The sequence below is a fragment of the Malus sylvestris genome, chromosome 16 (genome assembly GCF_916048215.2).
Source record: "Malus sylvestris chromosome 16, drMalSylv7.2, whole genome shotgun sequence".
NCBI lineage: Eukaryota > Viridiplantae > Streptophyta > Magnoliopsida > Rosales > Rosaceae > Malus > Malus sylvestris.
This window is the reverse complement of record NC_062275.1, coordinates 24806340-24822447: the sequence shown is the minus strand read 5'-3', so window position 1 is coordinate 24822447 and position 16108 is coordinate 24806340. Positions and strand designations below refer to the sequence as shown.

Sequence of the window (16108 nt, the reverse complement as noted above, 5' to 3'; positions counted from 1 at the left end):
GGTGACCACAGTGAAGAATGGTTGTTGATGTCCATAGAAATGCGGTGCTAGTGGTGGTAGGGTGGTGTGATAGTGGTGGAGCGCTGATCGCAATGACGACGTTAAGAGTGTGGCTGATTGCCATAGAGAAGTAGTGGTGGTGGCGATGTTGCAACGAAGGTAGTGCGGTCAGGGCGACGACAATGCTATAGGTAATGTACGTGGTTTTTTTTTTTTTTCATTTTTTTTAATTCTCATTCGTGATCGATATCTAGTAATGAAACCTATTTAGATGGAATCTAAAGACAGAATTTGTGGCTTCCAAACTTCCTTTTCTTTCCATACAGATTTTTTTTTTAAAATTTCTATATTTATGAATCTAAATACATAAACTTGTGCAAGTTTATTGAGAAATTTAACTTTTTTTTCCTTCTAAATTTCAAGTTTATTGCTCTCATAAAAACGTAGAGTTAGAACTTGTTTGGATGTACTTTTAAAATGATTGAAAGCGCTTTTAGAGAATGTTTTTGGGTTCCAAAAGCACTTAAAGTCAATGTTCGAAAAAAGGGCATAGGTGGCGCCTAGGCGCTGGGCGGTGGTGACCCGATGCGTTTTCTTGCAAATCAATTGAAAAAATCGGCCAGTCTCTAGGCGGCCCTAGGCGGGCGCTAGGCGGTTTTTTTTAATGAAAATAAAAATAAATAAATAAAATCTTATCTATGTCTAAGTGGTTTAAAATTGTGAACTTGTTGTACATGTGTCATCCTACAATACTTGTCACTATGGTTATATGACATATATGCTTAATGTGTTTTTAAATTTTGGACTTGTTGGATACTCTTTTTGCACTTTTATCATTCTTTTATTATCTTATCCATGAATTTCATACAAGTATAATTTTTTGTAAGTGTCAATATGCACTTATTTACAAGATATACAAGAAATTTACTTAAATCTGTATAGGCGCCCTCCTAGACCCCCGCCTAGCCAGCTAGGTGCTAGGTGCCAGCTCGCCGCCCGACTAGCGCCTAGCATTTTTTAGAACCTTGCTTAAAGTGTTTCCTGCAAGAAGCATCAGTTACGTGCTTCTTTCATAAAGCACTTTAAGTGCTTTTCCAAATTTTACTTGCATCTTTACTAGAGATTGGATCTAAACACATTTTTACCAAAAGTAGTTTCAGTTATTTTAAAAGCATATCCAAACAAGCTCTTAAACTTATTAGTGTGGTACGTGGAGTAATTAGTCCCGCAATAATACTGAAGTCCCCAACTATTAGTTAACGTAAGTGTACTTTACGACTGAATAAGGTGTCAAATTTTCATATGTTATGACCAAAGAAGATTCATAGTGCATATCTACTATTAAAAATAAATAAATAAATATTTTCACATCAATTGAGATTTAAAAAGTTTGAATAAGTTGGACAATCCAGTATTACTTTGTCCACGTTTGCTTCACAAACAAAATGGTACACTCCAACGTATATCATCTCAATCATCATAACATTGCCATACAGAAATTCCCCACATACTTTTAAATTTACATGTATTAACTAAAAGGGTTAATCTCAGTTTACTATCCTGAAGTTTCGTGGTTTTCAACATTTGGTACATAAAGCTTTTTTCATCTTAGAGTCATACCTCAAGTTTTAATTTTAGGACAGTTTCATACATCTGTTAAGTTGGTTGTTAAGTCAGCCGTTAATTGATGACATGGTGCCCATGGGCGCCACGTGTCAATATGGGCCCATGTAGATATTAAAAATTAAAAAAATAAAAAGTTAAAAAAAGTTAAAACCTAAACTAAAACCTGAACCATTCCCCATCACCCAGACCCGTTCTTCCTCCTCCATCCTTGCCGATTTGGTCTCCATCCTCCGTCCCTCTCCCCACTCACACTCGTCCTTCCCTCACCACCACCTCCCAACCCTTTTTCTTCTTCTCTTCGATAACCACCAAAATGAGAGCTTTGAGAATGGAGAAGGTCATCGGGTTCAAATCTATAGAGGAGGAAGTCCTTGGGTTTCGGTATAGAAAACGAGAGGCGAGAATCCTAAGGCCTCTGCTCTCTCCATGTAGGTCTAGGTAGAGCTGCCCTTCGATTTTTGAATTTTTTGACTGAATTTTTTGAATTTTTTGAATTTTTATCTTCCTTTCTCTCTCTACAATTGCAACTCCTCTTCGATTTGAATTTGTATGCGCTCCCAACTCCTCTTCGGACGAGACCCCCCCCCCCCCCCCCGATGCCAAGAAGAACCAGATTGAGAGCCTCATCGTATGCAACCCAGATACGCTGAAGAAAATTGTAGTGAGAGAGAGGAAGAGAGATGAGAGAGAAAGGAGGAGGGAGGGGGTTTGGGTCCCAATTTGTTTGAAGGTACTGATTTTATTAGCAATCAATTAGGGTTTAATTCAAATGGATTTTGGTTTTTCGCTTAGAGGAAGAATATGTTAAAGTTATGGAGATCTATAGAGAGAGGAAGAGAACTGAGAGGGAAGAAGATGGAATTGCAAAAGTTATGGTGGTGCAGCAGTCGGACGGGAAAGAAAAGGTGGGTAAGGGTGTGACGTTCCAGATTTGTTTGCTTTTTTATTTTTTTATTTTTTTTAAGTTTTTAAGTTTTTTAAGGTTTTAATTTTTAAAATTTTTTAATATCTACGTGGGCCCATATTGACACGTGACGCTCAATCATTGTCAACATAGGCATCATGTCATCATTTAATGGCTGACTTAACATTCAACTTAACAGATGTACGAAACTGTCACAAAATTAAGACTTGAGGTATGACTTTGGGATGAAAAAAACTTCATGTACCAAATGTTGAAAACTACGAAACTTCAGGGTAGTAAACTGAGATTAATCCTAACTAAAATCACTTATGTACGTAACTTACCCAGAATATAGTAATTGAACAACCACCATTGTAAAATTATATTATACCGCCCAACTCCACTAATTTTAGGAAGGCAAGAGCAAGGGCAAGTCGGTGGAATTGCCCTTATTATTCACTCTAAACAATAGTTGCCTTTGTGTGAGTCCATAACAATTTGGAGATGGCAAGGGCAATGGCGGTTACAATTCACAAATATATATTTTACTTTAGTTATGTTTTATTGGCCTTATCCTCCACGTGTTCATTATCGTCGTAGATTTTTTACGAGAGATTTTCAACCATTCTCGTTGTTCCAAGTGTTATTATCCATTAATAATATTGAGTTGTAGAAAACTAAATATTGAATTGTGGTGTGGTGTGGGGAATAACAAGATGGTTGAGTATTTTTTTTTTGTATTTTTTTCGGATTTTTTAACTTTGGATTAATGCTGGTCGTTGATTTTCAAAATTATTATTGTTGGATGCACCAAATTACGTCACATGGCAACTGCACAAAAATTTCCAAATTTTTTTTACACTCTATTTGGATGAAGAAATTTAGGATTACTACATAATTTTAAAATGACGGAAATTGAAATGACGAGATTTCATTTTCTAGAATTTGTGAATTTTTTTGTTTGGTTAACCTAAAAGAACAATGAAATTAAATATGGAATTTGTTATTTTTAAACTTTCAATCATAGAAATTGAAAAATAACACCTATTTACCTGTAATTTAAACTTGGGAATTGAAGGTTCCAAATTCCAAGATTTTTTTTTCCATGTAGAAATTCTAAATTTCTATGTTTATGAATCCAAATAAGGGAACTGGTGCATGTCAATTTATAAATTCTGACTTTCATCTAAATTTGAATTTTTTCCCTCATTGAAACATAATTATGGTTGAAAATCCAACACTAGATCAACCGACCATTGAAAATCCAACCGTCCACATCGTGGAAGGCTAAGATCCCAACGGCTTTATCGGCTAGAACTAGGCCCGGACTCTCGCGCTCCATTATGCGATGTCAGCGTGACATCTGCACTGCCAACGGGGTTAGGCCTTGGCTTGAATTAATTGGGCAGCCTAATAGGTATAGTGGTTGCCCTCCATTTGTTGGCCCGCTGGACATGAATTTGTGAGTTTCAGGCAATTAAGTAGCTCTTCCCTTGTCTTTTGACAAATCGGTAGAGTTGCTCTTCGCTCATCAATTCCTCCACAAATATGTTAAATATTTTACCTCGAACAATGACAACAATGAAAATCAAGTGGACATAGGACGATGGTAATGTTAGAGCAGCTCCAAGGAGGTGTCAAATTTTGAACATAAAATTTAGATTTGATAGCCTATGTGGCATTTTGACATCTTTTGAAGTTTTACTTTCCACCCGATATGTCAAATTAATTATTATTTTATTGTTTTATAAAATAAATGATTAAACCAATAAAAATTTAATTAAGGACATTTAATAATTATTAAATCGGGACCGTTCATCAAATGCACCAAAGATGTGATAGCCAATCCCTAAAATTACGTTTTTATTTATTTTAATCAAGGGAATTGACTAAAATGCCTAGAGGCAAGGATTTTGATTTTTGTTGACTATCGTCTAGAAGAATGTATGACTTATTCTTTTGGTGCATTTGTTTAGTACTCGTTGGTACGAGTGCATAGGTGAAAACCGTTTGTGAATCCGAATTATAACGGTATAGTGGCGAACTTTTGAAGTTGTTTCACTAAGCTTTAGATTTAAAGGAAAATAAACTCCCACCATGTGGGAATTGTAACCAATTAGAAATTAAGGAGGAATGAGTGGACCAATTACAAAAGGGCAAGGGATTAATTAGAAGAAAAAGGGCGGCAGCCAATAAGGAGGGAGAATCTCCATTTTCCTGTCAGCCACACCTACAACAAAATCGCTTTCAACTCGGTTCTAATTCCGGCTAGATTCCACCACTTTTTCCGACGAAAGTCACCCATTCTTCACCTGGAAATCATCCCTTGACCTCCCCTCTTCCATTTCCACCCAAATTTGGAAGGGATTTAGGTGTAAATCATTGAATAACCCACGGGGGTGCCATGAGACCTTTACTCGGGATCCATCAATTGTGAAACCATCTCCTTCAATTACCACCACTAGAACACTCCTTTAGAACCCAGGAACAAAGCCCAGGCAGTGGTGAAGGCGTCGAAACAAGTTTGGAGGTTGAATTGAAGCACACCCAATTCTAGGGTTCCGGCGGTTCGTGGACGATTTCAGGTGTTTCCCGACCAAATTAGACTTGGCCCCAGGTATAAAGTTTACTTTACTCATTAAGACCTACAATTCTGTAAATTTTGGTAATTTTTAGAAATAGTTGATTGTTCCGGTGAGTTGGGGTGGCCGACCGCCACCCACGGTGGCGCGTACGGCAGCGCGTGGCCAGGGGACCCTCAATGCTATTTTAGGCTAAATTAGATGCCTTGATTTCAGTTTGGATATTCATATGACGCAGGTTGATTGTTTGAACCTAAATTCATTACGATGCTTGACTTGGTCAATATATGAATTGACGATCAGACCGTTGGATCGTCTCCAAACTTTAATACATTATAGTAAGTAATATTTGAGGATATTAGAAACTTACGGATCTTCCCGAATTGGATTTGTAAGTTCATAAAATAAAATGTTGACCGTCACTTGAATTCACAATTGGCGGAGATCCAATCGTTGGATCATAATAAAACTTTAGTATGAAGTTTTAGAAACACAATGTGGATCTTTGAAAGTTACGGATTGAAAATATGAGTTGTAGATCTTCTGCATCGAGTTATGTAGGGTTGTGGACCCTACCGTCGATCTTTGACCGACGGTTGACTTTTGATCAATGGGTCTTAAATCATTCTAGAACGTCATTGGGGATGTGTTTTATGTAAGTTACGTGTTATATCGATAAGAATTCTGAGACGTTATTTGATAATTGTTCTAGGCGACGATGGTTCGTGACGCCTTGATATTCGGGCTAGAGAATTGTAGCGCAGACTTCAAGTGAGTGGGTCTTTTTATTTTTATCGTATATATATGAGTGATAATTCCACAATTGCTTTTAAATTATTCTATGCATTTTATGTCATGTTATATATGTGTGTGTGTGTGTGTATATATGTTAAAATACTATGGTATGGTTGAGTTTTAGATTTGCATTATGGTATATCTATATGCATATTACCGACATATAATTACTGTGAATGCTTTGAAGTACTAAGTTGAACTACAAATGGCTTGATCCCTTTTGAGGGTACGTAGGCAGTCTAACAAGACAATTAGATGCAGCCATAAAATAACCCGAATTTAACATGGTACTTGAATTCTTTAAGGAAAGAAGTTATGATGGTTAATAGCATAGAGATTAACCGTGATTTTATTTTGGCCTATTATCGAGTTTAGTTCCGATTCAAAATTTTGGGACGTTAAAGTGGTTATGCCAACTGACGTTGCGGACGCCTAGGTAAGCTTCATGTGAGTACATGTTGATGATAATGATTGCAGTGGGTATGGTTATGTCGAGATGTAATTATAGCTCATTATCTTGCACCTCGGTGTTAATGCTCCGCCTGAGGACAGGGCCTAGCCTTCACATAATCGTTCATCTCCCACACCACACGCTCACCTTGGAACCAAGGTAGGTGCCAGCCTGTCGTACATACCACTTTAGGTGGTTCCGACTTGTGTGCAAGAATTGGTAGATGAGCTATATAGGTGACTTCGACTTATGTGCTAGCATGGATTGATGAAATATGGGTGAGTCGTACAAGTCACTATAGGTGACTCCGACTTATGTGCTAACATTGATTGATGAGATATGGGTGAGTCGTACAAGTCACTATAAGTGACTTCGACTTATGTGCTAGTATTGATTGATGAGATATGGGTGTAGTCGTATAGGTCACATTAGGTGACTTCGACTTGCGTACTAGTATGGATTATTAAGCACCAGATTATCTATATTTTTTATGAGATGCTGTGTCGTGGTATACTTCTGGATTTATTGTTAGTATACAATTGATTTCATACTTATATGTAGTATGATTTTTTGGAAACTAAACAGGTGTTACAGCGAGGGGTTATAACGTTTAGAAGATCTTTATTAAAACTTTGTTTTCAAGCTCACTAGTTCTGATTTATTTTTCATCCCTCCAAGTTTTATTAGTGGAGCTTTCTTATCGATGAGGATTCGTGACAAATCTGGGTATTGGAGATTACCTATAATGGTATGATTCTCAATCCACTCTACTATACTCTACTTATGCTCTGACATCACGTGTGAAATTGGTTCATTCCCGCTCACAACGCACTCCTAATTAGGCACATTTAAGTTTAAATTTATTCACATTTTCCACATCACTACACTTTATGACTTCATCACCTTCCAGGTGTCGGCCAGCACAGCTCGATTCGGAGTCCTACTGGACTTTCCGGATCGAGGTGTGTCAAAAGAGGCATCAATGGAGAAATTTGGACAAGTAACCAAAATTTGAACTCCATATAGAATTATAATCACCCCTTTTAATTTTATTATAATTAGAACCAAAAGTTGATGTAAAAATACTAAGTACCCTTTTAACAATGAGGGAAGCAATTACGCCCACCATTGCAAAGATTAGGGTTGTAACTCCAAAACTCATTTTGGTCTTATCTGATTCCAACACCTTTTCTCCTAGAAATCAACTCCGCAAACAGTTGATCTACAAAAAGCACAATCATTTTTCTATAAATCTTGTTACAAATCAGAGCCCAATTTGATTTTAATGTGTACTTAAATCCAATTTGATCTTCAACAAAGAGAAATGCAAGAGGGAAAGAAAGGGGGAGAGCTTACTGCTTAGTGGTTACCTTGAATGAATGATATGATTGTCTTCGAAAAACAAATTGTAATGTTGCATGAGGCTCCAACCTCTGGGTTTTGCTATGATAGGAAGAAGATGACAAAGATTGAGATTTTTGAAAAATTTAGAAAGGTAACTGTTAAGATTAGATGGAAAAATAACTAAGCGCTTAATAATGACTAAAACTTCTCATCAGAAATTGGCTAGCTTTTTGAGAAGGCTAGAATTGTCTAAGTTGTTGAGGTGAGCCTTGAATTTCTTTGGATTTATTTTGTAAAAAGTTTTAATCATTAAAGGTATATTAGTACGTTTATATTAGGTTTTGGTTACAATTATCATAAATTTAAAGGGTGGCTATAATTCTATATAAAGTTCTAATTTTGGTTATTTTTCCAAATTTCACGCATTAATGCACCCGTCAACAAACAAAGGCATCGGTGATTCATTATAATAATGATTATACCAATAAAAAAATTAATAATTAATTTTGAAGCTGCTGTCAAATTTGACAGCAACCTTCTTGCTGCCAATCCATGTCATCGCCACATAGGAATTGACATTTGGGTTGGAGAACATTAATGTCGTTTTTTTATACTGTTATAGCTTATGTGGACATACTATGTCCTTACATATTTTGAATAATGCTAGGGAGACTAAAATTTTAAATCAAATTTGCTAACCAAATGATGTGTCACCAATATGAAATAAGCATGTTAATCAACATTTAAATAATAATTCAATTCCTTAACATTAACATTATTTGGTTTGAAAAATTAAGTTTAGAACTTTAGTCCACTTAGCATTACCTTAAAATTGAATAGGTGTCTTGTCTAGATTGAGGTGAGGGGAGGGCAACTTTGGGTTGAAGGAGCATGGCTCGTCTTGTTGCATTACCAACCAACTAGAAATTTAATATATACTAAAGCTGAAAATAAACTGAAACACTGTTCATAAGAACAGTGCTCTGCCGATTTTACCCTCCCAATTTTGCACTAATTTCGATTATATCCTGATACACCCATCAGAGATATATACTGTATTTATTTTATATTTTCTGTTTCTTGGTTCTCCCTTCTCTCTCTTCCTCTCACTCCTCTCCTTGCGACCACAACCAAACCAACAAAAAAGAACCCTCTCCTCGCCGGAACCGTAACGAGGCATGCAACGAGTGATTTTGGTTTCTGAGATGTAGGGGAGAGGATTGTATGTTTGGTTCCTCTTTAAAAGTCCCCATCTCTTTCCTTCGAAAATTCTTCGCCGCTGGCCAATCGATCTGAAAATATGGCGGGATTTTGGGAAACTGAGGGTTTTTCCTAATCTAAGTTTGGTGTTTGCGTTCTGCTGAGATTGAATTTGAATTTCACAGATGTAAATAAACGGTTGAATAATCAGGAAGATTTTGTGAGGAAATAGAGATGAAATGTCTCAAACCAACAAAAGGTGGATTAGGATAAAAATAAATAAAAATAAAAATAAAGACTGAAAAACAATATGCCATAAATGGTGGATTAGGATAAAAAAAAGATTGAAAAACAAAGCTTGCAGCTGATGCAGAGTCGTTTTATTTTTCGCACTAAGGGAGGTATTTAATATGCCATAAAAGGCCAAAGCCTTTGCTTTAACATTCAAATCAATTAGGGTAATGTTATGAAGATAAAATTTGTAAATCAAAATTTTCAAACTAATGATATGGAAGTTAATGATTGGTTTTGGATTATGACTTAAGCATCGATAAATGTGCTCATTTTTATTGGTGACATATAATTTAATTTGTAAATTTTGTCTATAAATTTAGCCTCTCTAGCAGTACCAAATCAACAAATATACTTGTGTAAAGAACCATGAACATGAATAGAAATGTTAATATTGATTTTGGTTTATTTTTTGTTTTTATTTATAAGTATTTATGTCCACCTAATTCTCTCATTTGACTCTTTCAATCTTCTTTTTTTTTTTTTTTTGGATATTTGATAAATATCCAAATGAAATTTGTGATTAAGTTTTATTGGAATTTTTATTTAATTTAATCTCTGATTTTTGTAAGTTAAGACTTCATTGTTGTTGTATACAGGGGAGTTCAAAGTAAAGAGGGGTATGCACATATTAAGCTTATGTATCACAATTTGATTGTTTATAGATTTTGTACGATTTTTAATAGGATTATCTACTAAATCTTTTGTATGAAAATAGTACTATACAAAATTTTATACGATTTTCAATCCCGCAACATCGCGCGGGGGTATTGTTTGCTAGTATAAATACAAACAAAGAATTAAAAGAAAGAAAAAAAGTAGGTAACCAAAGAAAGATTTACATTAGACAACCCTATTATTTGATTAAACAATATTAAAACATTCCATTTCCCCATCGGGAAGTTCACTGCCTCTCTCTCTCTCTCTCTCTCTCTCGGCAATTGCACAGCCTCCACTCTTCACTTGATAGCAAATGCTGAAATGGCAGTGGCGACAACAACATCCAATTCCACGACCCAAAAGAATCGCTACACCTTCACTGCTCTCCTATTCATCACCCTCTTCCTCTTCGCCATTTTCGTCTTCTCCAAACGAGCTCTCGAGCCTTCTCTTTTTCTCTACAAAGATCTCCTTCCCAAAATCCCATCTTTTTCTTCCTCGCTTACCCATTCCAATCTCTCTCTCCTCAACTCCACAACCCCACTAAAGGTAGCTGTAGACCCACCTTCTCCTCCTCTTCCTTGTCCTCCTCCTCCTCCTCCTTCTGGCACCGATTCCCCCTCCCCAGAACCAGAGGAGCCACCAACCCACCAACCCATTTCGTCCAATTCAGAAACTGATGAGCCGACGGAGTCCAATGACGGAACTGAGCAAGACCCAGGTAGTGGAAATGGGAACCCATTCGGAAAAATGGGTGAAATTGGATGTGATTTGTATGCGGGGACTTGGGTGAAAGACGAGCATTATCCGCTTTACGAACCGCGTTCTTGCCCTTATGTCGATGAAGCTTTTGATTGCCAGAGCAATGGAAGGAGTGACTCTGAGTATCTCAAATGGCGGTGGAAGCCTCAGGGATGTGATCTTCCAAGGTATCTCTTTTCTGCTTTATTATTGTCTCCTCTGTTGTGGTTCAATGTGGTTGTAATCTTCCGAGGTATCTTCTTTTGGAAGAATATGTGTAATGGCTTCCATGTAGCTGCAATAACTAACCCGTACTATCTAATTTGAATGTCTACCAAGGATATAGATTTGACTAAAGTTCAAGCTCAATTACAGTTTAGGACCCTTTAGGTTGCCAAACGTCTTGTTTGCTTGAGAAAGCTTGCATCGACGAGGTCTGGAATTTTTTTTGTGTCGCAGACATAGATAACAGAAGCTTCCCACGAAAAACTAAATTTTATTTATTTTATCCCATGAAGCAACCTTTCTGAGAAAAGGATGCTTGATGTCTCGTCATAAATAGAAATTTTGTTCAGATATTCTGCGTTTCTAGACACCCCGTTTGTAGATTGCACAAAAGGCAACCTCCCATTCACTTGTTATTGGTTATCACTTATCACTAGATTCATGACAACCATTGCATCCGTTGGTATTGTGCTCTCTGTTTAATCACTCTTCCAAACATGTGCATATTTTCCTAAATCGACTTCATGCCTAGGAAGTTGCCTAAATTCAGCTCATTCCTGTGTCATTAACAGCTTCTTCATTATGAGAAAGGGCTTGAGGCCAGTGATAAAATATGAATTTTGGAATCTCATTAAGTAAATGTCACGAAGGATAATTTTATGCTGTTATACTAGAGTTCAGTAATTGGAGGTACATATATATAAATAATTCTCAAAAATAAGGCACATTTGATAAATCAAGGGAATCATTGAACCCGTGATAGGATCATAGGAGGTAGTCAAAACTAGAACCTATCTTCAAGGACATGATTCCTTGGATAGCATGATGATTATGGTGAAATGGTGCAACGAATTGAAATTGGAACTGGATCAGGATCTGATGAGAGATGTGATGCCAATCTATGATAACGATCTATTACATAGAGGTGAACTTAAAGAGTTGTGATGATCTGGTTGCAGAGGTGATGCCCATGGATGGCAACTGGTGGCTTGACTGCAGGGACAAGGGATGCGATGGAGGTGATCAGAATTCAGGAGTCAACTAACATCTTAGTAGGGGCTAGTTAACTGTATAGTTTTAAGAAAAAGGGGGCTAGTTAATGTATAGTTTTAAGTTTCCCTTTATGGAGATCCCCCCCTGCACAGCCAGTGATGTTGAACATCTAATAACCTTGCATGAATTTGAAGGATTGAAACATCTCCTTGCCAAAGATGAGTCATTCATATATTTGAACTGCCATGGGAAATATTGGACCAGTACATAAAATTAGGGCTGAAAACTGATATTTTTGCAATGGCTAGTTTACGGATGTATATTTACAAATTGAACTTTCAGATATGGTTTTGGGAAATGAATTACAGATGGTGTCTAGAGATATCATGATTGCTCAGTTTGGTTCCTTCAATTCTGCAGTATCATTTGCCTCTTTGACTACAAATTTAGAGTTTAGAGAGTTTGATGGTTTGCATAGTCCTCAAGTTTTATGCTACTTGTTCTATGTCCAGCCTCAGTGCAATGTCACTAGTTCCACTTCCAGCCTTATTTCAATGTAATTTTTGTAGCATGCTCTCACTGAAACATTATTGAAAAGGATTTCCTAGTATCTATTTGTTTCAGTATTTGAATCATTATTTTAACATCTTATTTTACATTGGTTGTATTATTTATCAATTTGTTGGGCTTACATTTTGTTTTGACACTCACTGTCACTCGTAGGTTTAATGCAACAGACTTCTTGGTGAGACTACGGGGTAAAAAGTTGATGCTGGTAGGAGACTCCATGAATCGGAACCAGTTTGAGTCAATCCTTTGCCTCCTCCATGAGGGCTTGCATAATAAAAGCAGAATGCGTGAGATTCATGGCCACAAAATAACTAAGGGAAGAGGCTACTTTGTTTTCAAATTCGAGGTAATTTAGATCCTTGTGCTCCTAATTTTCCATTTCGTGGACATATATAATTTGCACTTGAGGAAGTTTTTTCTTGATAACTTGTTGCTTTCTCAAGCATTGATTGGTTAGTATAATTTCGAGCCCCATTAGCCATTTGGATAGGTTCACATGTATAATTCATGTTACTTAGAAGGTAGAATTACTTTCATTGAACATGCCAAATCTGTGTGTGTGTGTGTGGGCAAGTTAACGCATGCTAAATCTGGCTGAAATTATCTAAGTTAAATCCAATTTTCCATAATTATTTTTTCAGCATGCAGAATTACATCATAGTCGTTTTAAGGTCAACTTAGATTTGGGGAGTCAATGGATCAATAAGTACCCTTAGTGATTGTGAGGGTTTCTGATGATCTTGGACAGGACTATGACTGTACAGTAGAATTTGTGAGGTCACATTTCCTGGTGAAGGAAGGAGTCCGCATTAATGCGCAAGGGAGTTCAAATCCAACACTTTCAATAGATCAAATTGACAAGACTGCTAAACGTTGGAAGAGGGCTGACATTCTTGTCTTTAACACTGGCCATTGGTGGACTCATGGAAAAACTGCTCGAGGGTACATGCTTATCTCATATTTACTTTTCGTATTCTGAGAAATTTGTTTTGCAGATCGGAATATAGTTTTCTGGTTCATTCAGGGGTGTTCACCACTGGTTTGTTTTGGGTGTTTCTTCCTTTTTAAATTTTTTTTGGGTGGTTGAAAACATAAGATCATCCATAGTACTGTTAAAATTCAGCGAGGATAAATAAAATTTGAAATGCTGAAAAGTAATATGATGTTCATGCATTTCTTACCAAGAAAATTACTTGATTAGCTTATATTGATGACAACTAATTGAAACGTAGTCTGGTTGAGCAGTGCATAAACTCTTCTTTAGGCCATTTTTACTTCTGTAAAAGATACTGGAGCACTGTAGTAATATGACAGTTATTTCTCACAGGAAAAGCTACTATAAAGAGGGAGATTATCTTTATCCAAAGTTTGATGCATCTGAGGCCTATAGAAGAGCTCTGAGGACATGGGCAAACTGGATTGATCATAATATTAATCCATCAAAGCAGTTGGTCTTCTATCGTGGCTACTCTTCTGCCCATTTCAGGTATATTCAACTACTTAATCCTTTCATCTTTCATGTCCTTTTTCAGTTCATACGAGACAACTAGGAGAGAGTATTTTTATGTAATTTGCTTTTCTGGTCTTGGAAAACATGCTTTGTCAAAATTCCAACAAAAAAGATAAAAGATGAATCCGGGGTTTTTTGGCTAAATTCTTTTGCGATCTTGTTCGAGTGGTGGTTGATTTAGGAGGTCTCCCACTTTACATTGATATAATGAGAAACAGAACCAAATTTTGGGATAAACAAACGCCTAGAACAAATTCTTAAGCACTTAAGAGAAGGAACAATTACTTTGGTGTTCTATTTATTATGGCAAGTGTTTGATCGAAAATTTACTATGATCCTGTGTGTACGGCACACCAGAGCATACTAGAAACTCCCGTATATGATAAATTTCTATTAATTCCAAACTCTTGAAAGCAGAGGTGGAGATTGGGATTCAGGTGGGTCATGCAATGGTGAAAAAGAACCAGTCTTGAGTGGAGCCATACTTGATAACTATCCTTTGAAAATGAAGATAGTGGATGAAGTGATCAAAGATATGCGGATTCCTGTGAGGCTGCTGAATGTGACAAGGTTGACCAATTTCCGCAAAGATGGCCATCCATCGATCTATGGCAAGAATGCAACTGCTGGCAAAAAAGTTTCCATAAGGAAGCAAGACTGCAGCCATTGGTGCGTTCCTGGGGTCCCTGATGCATGGAATGAGCTCATCTATGCCACTTTGGTTTTACAGCAGACCAACTCAAAGAGTAAAATTTCATAGGGTTTTCTCAATTTACCACAAGAGTAATTACTATATACATATGGAATATCTGCATTCTTTTACTTGACCAAGAATCAGTTAAACGGTCGTAGAAGAGGAGGTTGTTCATTTGTATAGGGATCACACGTATCATTCCCTAGGCGATGTGAGGCTAGTTTGCATTTGGTCTCTAGTTCATTGTGCTAGAATCAGTTCAACGATATTATCTACATTATTGCTAGTTTATTGTGAGGCTAAACCCATCATTTTTCTTTTAGTGTACATAATATCGGTTATTTTGAAAAAAAAATATATTAACAATATACCTGTCCCATGAAAGTTTCTTTGCATCCGCTTCTATTTGCTTCTTTCTTTGGCGGGCCCCGCTGTCGGTATCGTACCGGATTTTTCAAACCCCGCACTTGGTTAAAACTCAAGGAAAACTCAACTCCGTGGACCCTGACATGGGTTCGATTCAAATATAATCATACAGAGAAACAGCATAGTTTATCAATGGAAGAGTCAACCACGTTATTTTTTTTTATGGAAGATCGATATGATTGTGTTGAAACAAACAGTAGCAGAGTTAGAATTTTAGCTTAGAAGGGTCAAACAAGTCTCAATCCGAAACACTCTTCTGATATTACAAAAGTTACTTTGCCTTGTAGCGACCAACCATCTATCGTTTCCTGATCTTACAAAAATTACTCCGCTTTGTGGTGAGTAAACCGACCACCGTCATTTGAGTTTGGTATGGTGTCGCCCTCATCATCCTCTTCCTTAAACCTAAACCCCAAGCCTCTCTGACTTTCTTCCTCTCACTCCTCCTCAGAGCCTACAAGCAACGGGTTGTTTGAACTCCATATGAGCCACCAACCTCAAATCAAACCTGATGAAAACAATCAAAATAAAAACGTTGGATTGGAGCCCTGACCCTATAGAAAAACCTTGAAAATCATAAGTAATACTTTTTTTTTTTTTTTGCGTAAAAACGTGTTGACAAAAAATATTGTTAAACACCTTATGCAACAAATAGATTAGTCGGGCAAAAGGGCTTTGCACGACGACACCAACTATTCGTTGTGCAAAGAGTGAGAAAAAACGCGGGTAGGGGGAAATATGGCGCCAAAACCTCTTGCAACAGAGGTTTTCTCGCGAAACCTTTGCACGACACAGTTTTCGTCGCGCAAAACATTCTGGAAATGGTTAGTAGCCCTTTAAGACTAAATATTTACTGCAAGGTTTGCGTGACGCAATGTTCATGATGTAAAGATTTGAGCGATAAAATATGCGTTGTGCACAACGAGTGGGTTGGCAATTAAAGGCGCAGTATTTACTACAGACTTTGCGAATTCGTCGTGCAAAGGTCTGACAATTTAGCAATCAATTTTTAATATGTTTTGTCTTATTATTACAGGCGACGATGTTGGAGATGAGCTAGGTTGTTCTTCAGGAGGCGACTTCTCAGCTTCCCTTG

At 37.0% G+C, this 16108-nt stretch overlaps 2 protein-coding genes across 2 annotated transcripts in view; both read left to right on the top strand.

Moving 5' to 3' along the window:
* Window positions 1–16108, top strand: part of LOC126607927 (uncharacterized) — a 96690-nt gene that overhangs the window by 30388 nt on the left and 50194 nt on the right. The gene's annotated exons all lie outside the window — the stretch shown is intronic.
* On the top strand, window positions 10072–14890 carry LOC126607914 (protein trichome birefringence-like 5). Its single transcript, XM_050275628.1, has 5 exons — window positions 10072–10782; window positions 12536–12728; window positions 13131–13324; window positions 13710–13868; window positions 14310–14890. The coding sequence occupies exons 1-5, from the start codon at window positions 10175–10177 to the stop codon at window positions 14650–14652; spliced, it is 1497 nt and encodes a 498-aa protein (XP_050131585.1). The 5' UTR covers window positions 10072–10174; the 3' UTR covers window positions 14653–14890.

Excerpts from the sequence above, each read along its gene's own strand:
- LOC126607914 (XM_050275628.1), top strand. The coding sequence starts at position 10,175 with ATGGCAGTGGCGACAACAACATCCAATTCCACGACCCAAAAGAATCGC. Across the intron at positions 10,783-12,535 it reads CAGGGATGTGATCTTCCAAG|GTTTAATGCAACAGACTTCT; the intron begins GTATCTCTTTTC and ends TGTCACTCGTAG. Across the intron at positions 13,869-14,309 it reads TACTCTTCTGCCCATTTCAG|AGGTGGAGATTGGGATTCAG; the intron begins GTATATTCAACT and ends TCTTGAAAGCAG.